Genomic DNA, 15,139 nt, shown 5'->3' on the forward strand with positions numbered 1-15,139 from the left:
TCCATCCCCTTCTAAGAGGATAACTTTGCTCCATAGAGACCAGGTGTATATTTCTCTCCAGTTTCAAAAAATCAGAGGTAAGATGTTTATACAAAGGAAATTTCTCCCATAGCATACGCTGATACTTATCTGATGGCATAAATACACTGTTAGGAAGCATTTAATGGGTTCCCTTACTTCTAGCCACGGGGTTTCCTAGCTCTTAAAAGGGAAGGCAGAATGATTAAAAATAGAAAACTCTCTGTAGGTATACATGCACATGTGTATATATCAAGTCTTCTTGGAGTGAATTTCTGGGTTAAAAAAATTTTTTTTAAATTTCCATACATTTATATTGCAGACCTTTTCAGAGGCAATTAGATTTAATGTGGATTATGGAGTTTTTGAAGTAGTTAATGATGCTCCACAACTTCTGGAAAAGCAGTTGAAAAAAATTCTACAAAACCAGCAACCTCGAAATCCCATCTATGATGTTGTAAGGAGAGGAAAGAATGATGTTAAACCTGTTCAAATGAAAGCCCCCTATGAAGATGACACCATTAATGTCAACTACAATATTATGGTAAGAAAGGATACTTACGTTTATATATCATTAGATAGATAAAGCATTTGGTAAGATTAACATGAGTTTCCTTAGGCTTCCATTTCTGAAATGTAAATATACTTATTAACTTGTGTTGTACTGACACATAGTATTTGTTAAGTCCTGCATCATCGGTTCATATCTAATGGCCGGTGTAGTCTAGCAGTTTTGTTGATGATTTTCAGTATGAAAAAATTCAGGTAGTTTACGTTGAATATGTAGACTATTAGGTTAGTTTTGGCAGTATAAATATATGTATCCTTTACAGTTTAGATGCATTCTAGAAAATAAAGGTATATAGAGAATTTATTTCATTTGGGTTTTAAACCGTCCTATCAAGCTGTTGGGAATTGGGACTTCTGATCTGTAAGTTACACCATGTGGCTCTGACCTGTTTGGACTTGAATTCTATTCTCAGCTTGTAGATTTTGTCTTCTTAGCATGAGGTCAGAAAACTTGGGTTCTAATATTGGCTCTTCAACTTACTAGCTCTTTGTCCTTGAACAAGTCAGTTTGATGAACCTCCTTTTCATTATCTGTCAAATGACACATTCATTACCTGCTTCTTAGGTTTGTTGTGTGGGTCAAATGAAAATAATAATGAATGTTTAACAATATTATGTTTCTTTAAAAAATTTTTTTAAACATTTATTTTTACATATTTGTGGGGTACAGTGTGTTATTTCAACACATTGATTCACTTAGGGTAGATAGCACAGCTTTGTATCCTTTAATCCACTACTTCCTCTCCCCGCCACCTCCCTCCCCTCTTAGCCTCTGGTAACCATTATTCTACTCTCTACTTATATGAGAAACACTTTTTTTTAAGACTACACAGATGAGTGAGATCATGTGGCATTTGTCTCTCTGTGCCTGGCTTACTTCGTTTAACATTATGGTTTACAGTTCCCTCCATGTTGATACAAATGATAGCATATCATTTTTTTTTTTTTTATAGCTGAATAGTATTCCATTGTGTATATATACTACAATTTTTTTTTAATCCATTCATCCATTGATAGGCATTTAGTTTCATTCCATCTCTTGGCTTTTGTGAATAGTGTTGTAGTGAACATGGGAGTGCAGGTATCTCTTCAAAATATTGATTTTATTTCCTTTGAGTATATACCTAGTACTAGGATTGCTGGGTTATAAGGTAGTTCATTTTTAGTTTTCTGAGGAACCTCCGTACTGTTTTCCACAATGGCTGTACCTATTTACATTCTCACCAACAATGTGGAAGAGTTGCTTTTTCTCTGCGTCCTGGATAGCATTTGTTGTTTTCTGTCTTTTTGATAACCATTCTAACTGGGGTAAGATGATACCTCATTTTGGTTTTAATTTGCATTTCCCTGATGATTAGTAATGTTGAGCATTTTTTCTGGTGCCTGTTGGCTGTTTGTATGTCTACTTGTCCTCTTGTGAGAAATGCCTGTTCACGTCCTTTGCCCATTTCTTGTGTTATTTGGGTGTTTTTGCTGTTGAAGTTGTTTGAATTCTTATATATTCTGGATATTAGCCCCTTGTCTGATAGGTAATTTGCAAACACTTTCTCCCATTCTGGAGATTGTCTCTTCATTTTATTGGTTATGTCCTTTTCTGTGTAGAAGCTTTTTAGTGTGATGTAGTCCCATTTGTCTATTTTTTGCTTTAGTAGCCTGTGTCTTGTTTTTTTTTCAAAAAAGCTCTGCTCACTCCCATTTTGTGTAGCATTTCCTCTATGTTTTCTTCTAGTAGTTTCATAGTTTGGGATCTTAAATTTAGGTCTCTGGTCCATTTTGAGTTGATTTTTATGTATGGTGAGAGGTAGGAGTCTAGTTTCAATCTTCTGATGTGGATATTCAGTTTTCCCAGCACCATTATTGAAGAGGCTGGCCTTTCCCCAGAGTATATTTTTGGCACCTTTGTCAGAAATCAGTTGTCTATAGATGCAAGGGTTTATTTGGGGGCTTTCTATTCTATTCCATTGGTCAATTTATTTGTTTTCATGCCAGTACCATGTTGTTTTGTTTACTATAGCTTCATAGTATATTTTGAAGTCAGGTAAGTGTGATGCCTCCAACTCTGTTCTTTTTGTTCAAGATTGCTTTAGTTATATGGGGTCTTTTGTGATTCTACACAAATTTTAAGATCATTTTTTCTATTTCTGTGAACAATGTCATTGCTATTTTGATAGGGATTGCATTGAATGCATAGATTGCTTTTGTTAACATGGACATTTTGATGATGTTAATTCTTCTAAACCAAGAACATGAGATATCTTTCCATTTTTTGTGTGTCCTCTTCAGTTTTTTTCACCAATGTTTTATAGTTTTCATTATAGAGGACTTTCACCTCCTTGGTTAAATTTAGTCCTTGGTATTTCATTTTTCTGGGAAGTATTATATACTTTCTTGATTTCTTCTTCAGATATTTTGTTATTGGTGTATAGGAATGCCATTGATTTTTGTGTGATAATTTTGTATTCTGTCACTTTACTGAATTCATTTATTAGTTCTAGTAATTTTTTGATGGGTTTTCTATGTACATGATTATGCCATCTGCAAATAGGGATAGTTTGACTTTTTCCTTCATAGTTTGGATTGCTTTCTCTTGGCTTATTGTGCTGGCTAGAACTTCCAGCACCATATTGAATAAGAGTGGGGAAAGTGGGCATCCTTGTCTTCTTTGAGATCTTAGAGGAAAGGCCTTCAATTTTTGTTTATTAGCTGTGGGTTTGTTATATATGGCCTTTATTGTATTGAGATACATTCCTTCTACATGTAATTTGTTGAGTGTTTTTATCATGAAGCGGTGTTGGATTTTATCAAAAGCTTTTTCTGTGTCTATTGATATGATCGTGTTCTTTTCTTTTCCTTCATTCTGTTGATGTGATGTGTCACATTTATTGATTTGCATATGTTGAACCATCCTTGCATCCCTGGGATAAATCCCACTTTATTACGGTGAATGATCTTTTTTGGATTTAGTTCACTAGTATTTTTTTGAGGATTTTTGCATCTAAGTTTGTTAGGGATGTTGGTCTATAGTTTTCTTTTTGTTGTGTCTTTTTCCAATTTTGGTATGAGGGTAATGTTGGCCTTCTAAAATGAATTTGGAAGTATTCCTTCCTCTTCAATTTTCAGAAGAGTTTGAGAATTGGTATTAGTTCTTCTTTAAATGCTTGATATAAGTCAACAGTGAAGCCATTTAGTCCTGGGGTTTTCCTTCTTGGGAGACTTTTTATTACTGCTTCAATCTCATTACTCATTATTGGTCTGTTTAGGTTTTCTACTTCTTCTTGATTCATCTTTGGTAAGTTGTTTGTGTCCAGGAATTTATCTATTTTTTCTAGGTTTTCCAGTTTGTTAGCGTGTAGTTGTTTGTAATTGTCTCTTATGCTCCTTTGTATTTCTGTGGTATTAGCTGTAATTTCTCCTTTTTCATTTCTGATTTTATTTATTTGAGTCTTTCTTTTCTGTTAGTCTAGCTAAAGGTTTATAGGTTTTGTTTATCTTTTCAAAAAACCTACTTTTTGTTTCGTTGCTCTTGTATATTGTTTTTTAATCTCTAATTCATTTCTTTCTGCACTGACCTTTGTTATTTCTCTCTTTCTACTAATTTTGAGCTTGGTTTGTTCCTATTTTTCTAGTTCCTTGAAGTGTAACTTAAGATTGTTTCTTTGAAGTCTTTTCTTTTTTGATGGTAGGCATTTATGCTACAAACTTCTTAGAAATGCTTTTGCTGTATCTCACAGGTTCTGGTGTGTTGTGTTTTCATTTTCATTTGTCTCCAGGAATTTTTATATTTCTTTTAAAATAATTCTTTAACCCATTTGTTATTTAGGAGCATATTGTTTGATTTCTATGTTTTTGTACAGTTTCCAATGTCCTTTCTGTTACTGATTTCTAGTTTTATTACATCATAGTTGGAGATGATAGTTGTTATGATTTCAATTTTTTAAAATTTGTTTTGTGACCTAACATGTTGTCTATTGTAGAGAATGTTCCATATGTTGCTGAGAAAAATGTGTATTCTGCAGCTGTTGGATGGCATGTTCTGTATATGTCTGTTAGGTCTAATCAGTCTAGAGTGGAGATTATGTAATGTTTCCTGGTTAATTTTCTATGTGGATGATCTGTCCCTTGCTGAGAGTGGGGTAATTAAAGTCCCCAAACATTATTGTGTTGGAATTTATTTCTCTGATTAGGTCCACTAATATATTCACATAGTCATTTTGTATATTTGGGTGCTTTAATGTTGGGTGTGTATATATTTAGAATAGTTATATCCTCTTGTTGAAATGATCCCTTTATCATTATATAATGACCTTCCTTATCTTTTTTTTTTTTTTACTTTCCTTGGCTTGAAGTCGATTTCATCTGATATAAATATAGGTACTCCTCTTTTTTGATTTCCATTTGCATGGAATATCTTTTTCTATCCCTTCACTTTCAGTTCATATGTATCCTTATGGGTAAAATGAGTTTTGTTTAGGCAGAATATTGTTTGTTCTTCTTTTATAACCCATTCAGCTATTCTCTGTCTTTTAATTGGGAAATTTAATCCATTAACATTTAGAGTTATTATTGATATTGGATTTTTGCTGGTCGCTTTGTAGATCCTTTTTTTCTTTTTTCCAGTCTTACTGTCACCCTTTGTGATTAAGTGGTTTTCTTTAGTACTATATTTTGACTAATATGTGTGTTATAGGTTTTTGTGTTATAGTTACCATAAAGCTTACAAAAAATATATTATAACAGATTATTTTAAACATAACTTTGAACACTAAAAAGAAAGAAAAAACCAAAGCCAACTCTACGCTTTGATGTCATTCTCCCCCACTTTTTGACAGTTTGTTGTTTCAAGTTACAACTTTAATATTTCTTATCTCTTATATAATTGTTAAGTTTATTATCTTGTTGCATTTGTCTTTTAGTCTACATAGTAAGGATAAAAGTAGTTCATTCACCACCCATATAACATTGGAGTATTCTGAGTTTGTATTTACTTACTTTACTAGTGAGTTTTGTACCTTCAGATGTTTTCTTGTTACAATTTAGTGTCATCTTCTTTCAGCTTGAAGAATTCCCTTTAACATTTCTTGTAAGGGAGGTCTAATGTTGATAAATTCCCTTAGCTTTTGTTTGTTTGAGAAAGACTATATTTCTTCTTCATATTCGAAGGTTAGTTTTCCTGGATACAGAATTCATGGTTGACAGTCTTTTCTTCAGTACTTTGACTATATCATCTCACTCTCTCTTGGCCTATGGGCTTTCTAGTGAGAAATCTGCTGAGAGCTATATTGGGGCTCTGTTGAATGTCATGTGTTTCTTTTCTCTTGCTGCTTTCAGTATTCTATGTCTTTGGTTTTTGATAATTTGATTATGATGTTCTTGGGGTGTGCCTCTTTGGATTGAATTTAACTGGTGACTTCTGAGCTTCCTGTGTGTGCATGCTGTCGTTTCTCCATACTTGGGAAATATTCAGCCATTATTTCTTTAAATTTGCTTTCTAGATCTCTTCCTTTATAGCCTCCTTCAGGTATACCAATTATGTGGAGGTTATTTCACTTAGAGGAGTCCCACAATTGCTGCAGTTCTTTTTCTTTTTTTGTTATTATTATTCTTTATTGTTTTGTCTTCAAGCTTGCTGATTCTTCCATTAGATCACATGTGCTGTTGGAGCTTTCTATCCAGTTTTTCTGTCCAGATCATGTATTCTTTATTTCTAGAATTTCTGTTTTGTTTTTTAAAATTGATTGTTTTTTTGTTAAGTTTTTTGTTTTGCTCTTGGATAGTTTTCCAGATATTTAATTTTTTACCTGTATTTTCTTGTGATTCCCACATCTTTAAGAAGATTATTCTGAATTCTCTGTCAGACATTTCATAAATCTGCTGTTCTTCTGGGTCAGATTCTGGCACCTAGTTGGTTTCTTTTGTTTGTGTCATATTTCTCTGTTCTTTCTCATTCTTTGTGTCTTTATGTTGCAGCCTGGGCAGTTGAGGAAACAGCTATCTCTTCTGGGTTTTATAGGTATTCTTTGTTGGTATTAGACCTTTACTGTTCAATGTCAGAACTTGCTCTCTGGTCTGTGATTTTTTTTTTTTTTTTTTTCCATTCTGTGGTGGATTACTACCAACCACCACCACTTAAAATTTTACTGGAACTAATTTTCTGCCCTTTGGTTAATTACTGGATTGGAGGAAACTTCCTGCAGGGACTACAGCTTGAACTCTTTGCCTGAGCTAAATTGTTGCCTTACTCTTGTTTCTCAGACTGGGAAAAACTTTTTGTGTGGACTTGATTCTAAATGTCAACCTTTTAATCACTTCCAAGTCATGTGGGTTTACCACAAATGTCACTGCCCTGGAGAAAATTCTGGCCCAGGACTGAGTCTTTCCTGCACACTGTGCCTCCTGTATTTCTGTCACATTGACCAGTCTCCACTATGTGCCTGTGCCAGTTGGAAAGCAGATCAGCTGCCTGTGTTGCTCCCTGATTGCTGCTGGTGGATTGTCTCCCTAGCCCCCGACCACTGCAAACGTTTTCTGTGGGGAAAGAATCACTGATCTCTGGGTGATTTGTACTTCCTGTCAGCTGTGGTCCCTCCCTTCTTTGTGGGGACAGGGGAAGCTTACGAGCATCCTTCAGGCCTGTGAAATGGGATGGTGCACTCTGAAGTGGTTTTTGTGTTGTTTTTTGCCAGTAGTCATGGCACCCTTCTCCCCAGCAGACTCCAAGTAGCTTTGTGCAAAGTGTGTTGCTGCAGTTTTGCTGTCTTTAGGTAGTTGCTCAATGAGCCATTGGGGCTGGGTCTGATTAGGGTAATTCCTACTCCTGCTTGCTGTGGTTTTCCATGTGTTCACATACTCAGCAAGTATCTCCTCCTCTTCCCCCAAGTTACAGTGATTACAGGATGGCAGTTTTTGTGTTTTAATAGTTGTAAGTTGATCAGTTGTAGGAAGGAGTGATGCCAGGATTGTCTATTCCACCATCTTGGTGACATCATACTACAACAATTCTATGTTTCATTGATGTTAAATGTTTGATAGAACTAGTTAAAATATGTCCAACTCTTAAGATGTAGATCTACTCCAGCCTGACGATTGTTCAATTCTTTTTTTTTGCTAAATTCAAATATATTTCTGTCTTTCCTGTTAACATCCATCAAATTAAATGGTAATAGTGATGACTATGTTACAGCATTGTTTTGAAACCAGAACAAGGAAATATTTTCTGAAATATATACCACTATATAAATTGCTAGTTAAAAAGTTGTTTTTACTAAGTGTGACAATGATATTTATTGGCTTATTCACTTCTTTCAGTGAATAGAAATTTTTTTATTTCATGGAAGCCTTTGTAACCTTTCCTTATTGTTAAACAAAAGCTGTTGAGGAGCTTCTTAACTTGAGTTATGGGTTTTGACATAAGTTTCTGTGTCGTCTTATTTGTGTGATCTTATTTGGTATATTTGAAGGTAGACTCTGATTAAATAAATATATCTATATAAAAATGAGGGCAACAATTTAAAAGTTTTTAAAAAGAAGTATAAATATAACAATAATGGAAATAAAAAGGAATAAAGTACTAAAACAGACAGAAAATGAGGAAGAAAGGAACAAAGAATATATGGGACACAGATAACTAGAAAATGGTAGATTTTTAAACAACCCACATCAATAATTAGTAGCACATTAGTTGCACATATACATATCAATACTTACGTGAAATTTAAATGACCTACACACCCCAATTAAACATCAGAGTCAGGCAGGATAAAAAAGTTGGATATAACTACTTGCTGTCTACGAGAAACCAACCTTAAATATCAGACATAAATAAGTTAAAAGTAAAAAGGATAGAAAAGATATGCCATATAATTTCTAATTAAAGGAAGCTGGAGTGACTATATTAATATCAGACAAAGTAGCCTTCAGAAGAAGGAATCTTGCTGTGGATAATAAAGGACATTACATAATGATAAAGGGGTCAATTCACCAGGAAAGCATATCAATCCATAATATGTATGCACCTCACAACAGAGCTTCAGAATACATGATTCAAAAGCTGATAGAACTGAAAGGGGAAATATACAAATCCATAATTATAGTTGGAGACTTAAACAGTGCTCTCTAAGTAATTGATAGAAAAGATAGGTTGGTAAGGATATAGAAGTGCTGAATAACATTAGCAACCAAGTCAATCTAATTGATGTTTATAGACCACTTTACCCCACATCAGCAGCGTACACTTTGTTTTATAAGTACACTTAGAATATTTACCAAAATGGACCATATTCTGGGCTATAAAACAAATTTCAAAAAATTTAAAAGATTTGATGTTATGCAAAATTTGTTCCCTGACCATAGCAGAATTAAACTATAAATCAGAAACAGTAAGTTATCTGGAAAATCCCCAAATATTTAATTAATTAAACAATACACTTTTAAATAACTCATAGATCAAATAGTAAGTCCCAAGGGAAATTAAAATTATGTAAGTTGAATAAAAATTAAAACACAGAATATCAAAATTTGTGGGATTAGCTAAATTAGTCCTTACAGGAAAATTTATAAATTAAGTGCTTATAATAGAATAGACTAAATGTCCCAAATCTATGACCCACTTTTCACCATAGGAAACTAGAAAAATAAACTTAAAATTAAACCAAAACTAAAGAAATAAAGAAGAACATTAATGAAATTGAAGATAGAGAAACACAGGAGCAGGTAGGTGCTGCCACAGGACTCCCAGCCCTGGCCAGTGCGTGCTGCCCAGAGAGGCCCAAGAGCCGCCGGGCCCACACATCCTGAGCCACTCACGCCAGAGCAGGTAGGTGCCACCGCAGGACTCTCAGCCCACGCCCGTGCGTGCTGCCCAGAGAGGCCCAAGTGCTGCCGGGCCCACATGCACTGCACCACCTGCACTGGAGCAAATAGGGGCCACCGCAGGACTCCCAGCCCAGGCCAGTGAGCTCCACCAAGAGAGGTTCAAAAGCCACTGGGCCCACAGGGCCCCAAGCAAACCACACAGGAACAGGTAGGCACCACCACAGGACACCCAGCCCAGGCCAGTCCCTCTGGCCCAGAGAGGCCCGAGCTTCCTGCCCACAGGCACTGAGGCAGCCATGCCAAATTGGCAGTCCCTGCAGGATCCTAGCCAGACACTAGGGTCGAATGAGTAGACTGTGAAATCCCTGCCACAATGACTAAACGCCAAAGGAAAGATACCAGAAATATGAAAAATCAAGAAAGTACACCACCACCGAAGTGTAATAATAACTCTTAAGCTCTAGATCCTATAGAACAGAAAGTCCTTGAAATTACTGACAAGGAATTTTGAGGAACAGTTCTAAGGAAGCTAAATGAGATACAAGAAAACTCAGACAACACAATGAAATGAGAAAAAGTATACAGGACCTGAAAGAAGAAATGTACAAGGAAATCAATGCCCTGAAAAAGAATGTAGCAGAGCTTTCAGAGCTGAAGAATTCATTCAAGGAAATAAAAAACACAACAGAGGGTTTAACCAGCAGGCTAGAACAAGCAGAAGAGAGAATTTCTGACCTTGAAGATGGGCTGTTTGAAATAACACAGGTGGACCAAAAATAAAAAAGAAACAAGTTTAAAGAATTGAAGAAAATCTAAGAGAGATAACAGACAACAGATTAAGCGCTCAAATATCTGAATCATGGGTATTCGAGAAGGGGAGGAAAAAGGAAAATTGAAAACATATTCAATGAAAAAATGGCAGAAAACTTCCCAGGTATAGGGAAAGACACAGATCTTCAGATTCAAGAGGTTCAAAGATCCCCAAACATATTCAACCCAAAAAGGTCCTCTCCAAGACATGTTATAGTCAAATTGGCAAAACTCAAAGACAGAATCTTAAATGCTGCAAGAGAGAAGTGTCAAGTCACCTATAAGAGAGCCCCAATCAGACTAACATCAGACTTTTCATCAGAAACACTAAAAGCCAGAAAAGAATGGGATGATATATTCAAAATACTAAAAGACAAAAATTGCCAGCCAACAATACTTTACCCAGCAGGGCTATCTTTCTGAAATGAAGGACAAATAATGTATTTTGCAGACAAACAAAAACTGCAGGAGCTCACTACCACACAACCAACCTTACAAGAAATTTTCAAGTGTGTACTGGGTTTGGTACCTGAAAAACAACCACCACTGCCATAAATACTCAAGAAAAAACAAAACCTACTAGTAAAATAAATATGCTAACAGTAAAGAGAAGAAAAGTTTGTCTGCCACCCCAAGAAACCAACAAATACAGAAGACAAACGGTAAGTCAGAAAGAAAGGAACAAAAGATACTTAAGACATCCAAACAAAAATCAACAAAATGCTAGGAGTAAATCAACACCATTCAATAATAACTCTTAATGTAAAAGGATTAAATTCCTCACTCAAAAGACACAGACTGACTGACTGGATTAAAAAGGTGGACACAATTATATGCTGCCTTCAAGAGACTCAACACCCTGTAAAGACACACATAGTCTAAGAGTGAAAAGATGGAAAAAGATATACCATGAAAATAGAAATGAAAAATGAGCTGGAATAGCTATTCTTATATCAGATAAAATAGACTTTAAACCAAAAACCATAAAAAGAGATAAAGAAGGCCACTATGTAATGATAAAAGGATTGATCCATCAAGAAGGCATAACTATCATAAATATATACACACCCAACATTGGAGCAGCCAGATTTATAAAGCAAACTCTATTAGACCTAGAGAATGAGATAGACACTAATACCATAATAGCAGGGGACCTGAACACCCCACTCTCAATATTTGGACAGATCATCTAGCCAAAGAATCAACAGAGAAACACAAGATGTAGACAATACTTTAGACCAATTGGACTTGGCAGATCTATAGAACATTCTATCCAACAACCTCAGAATATTCTTTCTTCTCATCAGCACATGGAACATTCTCCAGGATAGATCAAATGTTAGGTCACGTATCAAGTCTCAACAAATTCAAAAAAATTGGAATTATTCCATTTATTTTTTCAGATCACAATGGATTAAAATTAGAAATCGATAGCATATGAAACTCTGGAACCTATACAAACATGGAAATTAAACAGCATTCTACTTAATGACGTATGGGTCCAAGAAGAAATTAAACAGGAAATCAAAAAATTTATTGAAACTAATGAAAATAATGATACATCATACCAAAACCTGTGGGATACTGCAAAAGCAGTACTAAGGGGGAAATTTATTGCATTAAATGCTTACTTCAGAAGAATGGAAAGATGGCAAGTAAACAACCTAACACTTCACCTTAAAGAATTGGGAAAACAGGAACAATCCAAACCCAAAGTTAGCAGATGGAAAGAAATCATTAAGATCAGAGCAGGACTTAATGAAATTGAAACCCAAAAAAATCTTACAAAAGATCAATGAATCAAAAAGTTGGTTTTTTGAAAAGATGAATTGACAAACCATTAGCAAGGCTAACTAAAAATAAAAAGAGAGAGAAGATCCAAATAACAAAAATTAGAAATGAAAAAGCAATATTACAACTGATACCTCAGAAATACAAGAAATCATTAGAGACTACTATAAACAACTATATGCCAACAAATTTGAAAATCTGGAGGACATGGATAAATTTCTGGACACATACAAACTACCAAAACTGAACCAAGAAGATATAGAAAATCTGAACAGATCAATAACAACAGAAGAGATTGAAACTGTTATCAGAAGGCTCCCAACAAAGAAAAGCCCAGGACCGGGTGTGTTCACTGCAGAATTCTACCAAACCTTCAGAGAGGAATTGAAACCAATTCTCTACAAACTATTCCAAAAAATTGAAACAGAGGCAATTCTCCCAAACTCATTCTGTGAAGCAAACATCACCCTGATACCAAAACCAGACAAAGATACAACAAAAAAAGAAAACTCCAGGCCAATATCCTTGATGAATATAGATGCAAAAATCCTCAATAAAATACTAGCTAACAGAATACAGCAACACATACACAAAATTATACACCATGATCAAGTGGGATTCATCCCAGGGATGCAAGGTTGGTTCACTACATGCAAATCAATAAATGTGTTACACCACATCCATAAAATCAAAGATGAAGACTATATGATCATCTCTATAGACACTGAAAAAGCATTTGACAAAATTCAGCATTCGTTCATGATAAAGACTCTCTACAAGCTAGGTATAGATGGAAAGTATCTCAACATAATTAAAGTCATATATGACAAGCCCACTGCCAATATCATCCTGAAGGGGGGAAAGCTGAAGGCATTTCCCTTAAGAACAGGAGCTAGACAAGGATGTCCACTCTCACCACTCCTATTCAACATAGTGTTGGAAGTACTAGCCAGAGCAATCAGAGAAGAGAAGGAAATAAAGGGCATCCAGATTGGAAAAGATGAAGTCAAACTGTCCTTGTTTGCAGATGACATTATCCTATATACTGAACAGCGTAACGCCTCTACAAAAAACCTCTTAGAGCTGATAAATGATTTCAGCAAAGTTGCAGGATACAAAATCAACACACAAAAATCAGTAACATTTCTATACTCCAACAGTGAACATGCATAAAAAGAAATCAAGAAAGCTAGCCCATTTAAGACAGCCACCAAAAAAATAAAATAATTAGGAAGAAAGTTAACCAAGGATGTGAAAAATCTCTACAGTGAGAACTACAAACCACTGTTGAGAGAAATTAACAAGAAGATGGAAAGTTATCCCATGCTCTTGGATCGGAAGAATTAACATTGTGAAAATGTCCGTACTACCCAAAGTGATCTACAGACTCAGTGCAATCCCCATCAATATTCCAATGACATTTTTCTCTGAAATGGAAAAAAACTATCCTAACATTTATATGGAATAACAAAAGACCATGCATAGCCAAAGCAATTCTGAGCAATAAAAATAAAGGTGGAGGCATAACACTACCTGACTTTAAACTATACTACAAAGCTATAATAACCAAAACAGCATGGTACAGTCAAAAACAGACACACAGATCAATGGAATAGAATAGAGAATCCAGAAATCTACCCATACACCTAGAGCCATCTGATCTTTGACAAAGGCACCAAGTCTACATAATGGGGAAGAGACTGCCTCTACAGCAAATGGTGCTGGGAAAACTGGATATCCATATGCAGGAGAAGAAACTAGACCTGTACCTCTCACCATATACCAAAACCAACTCAAAATGGATTAAAGAATTAAATATACATCCTGAAACAATAAAAGTCCTTAAATAAAACATAGGGGAAACACTCCAGGAAGTAGGATTGGGTACAGACTTCATGAATACGACCCCCAAAGCACAAGCAACCAAAGGAAAAATAAACAAATGGGATTATATCAAACTAGAAAGCTTCTGCACAGCAAAAGAAACAATTAACAGAGTGAAAAGACAACCAACAGAGTGGGAGAAAATATTTGCAAAATATACATCTGTGAAAGGAGTAATATCCAGAATATACAAGAAACTCAAACAACTTTACAGCAAAAAACAAGTAACCCAATTAAAAAATGGGCAAAGGAGTTGAATAGGCATTTCTCAAAGGAAGAAAAAGGAATGGCCAACAGACACATGAAAAAATGCTCAGCATCACTCAGCATTCAGGAAATGCAAATCAAACCACACTGAAATACCATCTCACTCCAGTTAGGATGGGTAATATCCACAAGACTGAGAATGATAAATGCTGGTGTGGTTGCGGAGAAAAAGGAACCCTCCTACACTGTTGGTGAGACTGCAAAATGGTGCAGCCTTTATGGGAAATTGTTTGGAGGTTCCTCAAACAATTACAGATAGATCTGCCATATGACCTAGCTAATCCACTGCTGGGAATATACCGAGAGGAATGGAAATCATCAAGTTGAAGAGATACCTGTACTCCCATGTTTATTGCAGCAGTATTTGCAATAGTCAAGAGTTGGAACTAGCCTAAATGTCCATCATCAGATGAGTGGATAAGGAAACTGTGGTATATCTACACAATGGAATTCTACTTTTCTATAAAAAAAGAATGAAATACTACCATTTGCAGCAACATGGATGGATTTAGAAAAAAATTATATTAAGTGAAATAAGTTAGGCAAAGAAAGAGAAATACCACATGTTCTCACTTATTTGTGGGAGCTAAAAATAAATAAATAAATATACAAAGAAATGGTGAGGCAGGAAAGAAGGCACAATGATCACAGCAATTCCTTGAACTTGTTAAGAAAAGTTAACAGATATGATGTTGATGGGTGGGAGGGGGGAAAGAGGAATGGGTAAAGGGCCATGAAAATCAACTATATTGTATATTGATAAATTATAATAATAAATAAATAAATTTAAGAAAAAGAAAAACATAGGCGAAAAATCAATGAAAATAAAGGCTTGTTTGGAAAAAATCAATGAAATTTATGAGATTTTTAGCTAGATTGATGAAGAAAAAAACAATACATTAATGATCAATATCAGAAATGAAAGAGGATATGTCATTATAGATCCTAAAGACATTCAAAGAAAAAAAAGGGAGTTTTACAAACAACT

General features: G+C 35.1%; 1 protein-coding gene across 1 annotated transcript in view; it reads left to right on the forward strand.

The window, feature by feature from the left end:
* Positions 1 to 319: 319 nt before the first annotated feature.
* Positions 320 to 15,139, forward strand: part of RGS22 (regulator of G protein signaling 22) — a gene marked incomplete at its 5' end in the record, with an annotated part of 158,281 nt that continues 143,461 nt past the window's right edge. Inside the window, one exon of the mRNA XM_063079264.1 lies at positions 320 to 562. Within this exon, the coding sequence (XP_062935334.1) occupies positions 320 to 562 (243 nt within the window). The remainder of the gene's footprint in view (positions 563 to 15,139) is intronic.

This window comes from Cynocephalus volans, chromosome 15, assembly GCF_027409185.1.
Source record: "Cynocephalus volans isolate mCynVol1 chromosome 15, mCynVol1.pri, whole genome shotgun sequence".
NCBI classification, from domain to species: domain Eukaryota; kingdom Metazoa; phylum Chordata; class Mammalia; order Dermoptera; family Cynocephalidae; genus Cynocephalus; species Cynocephalus volans.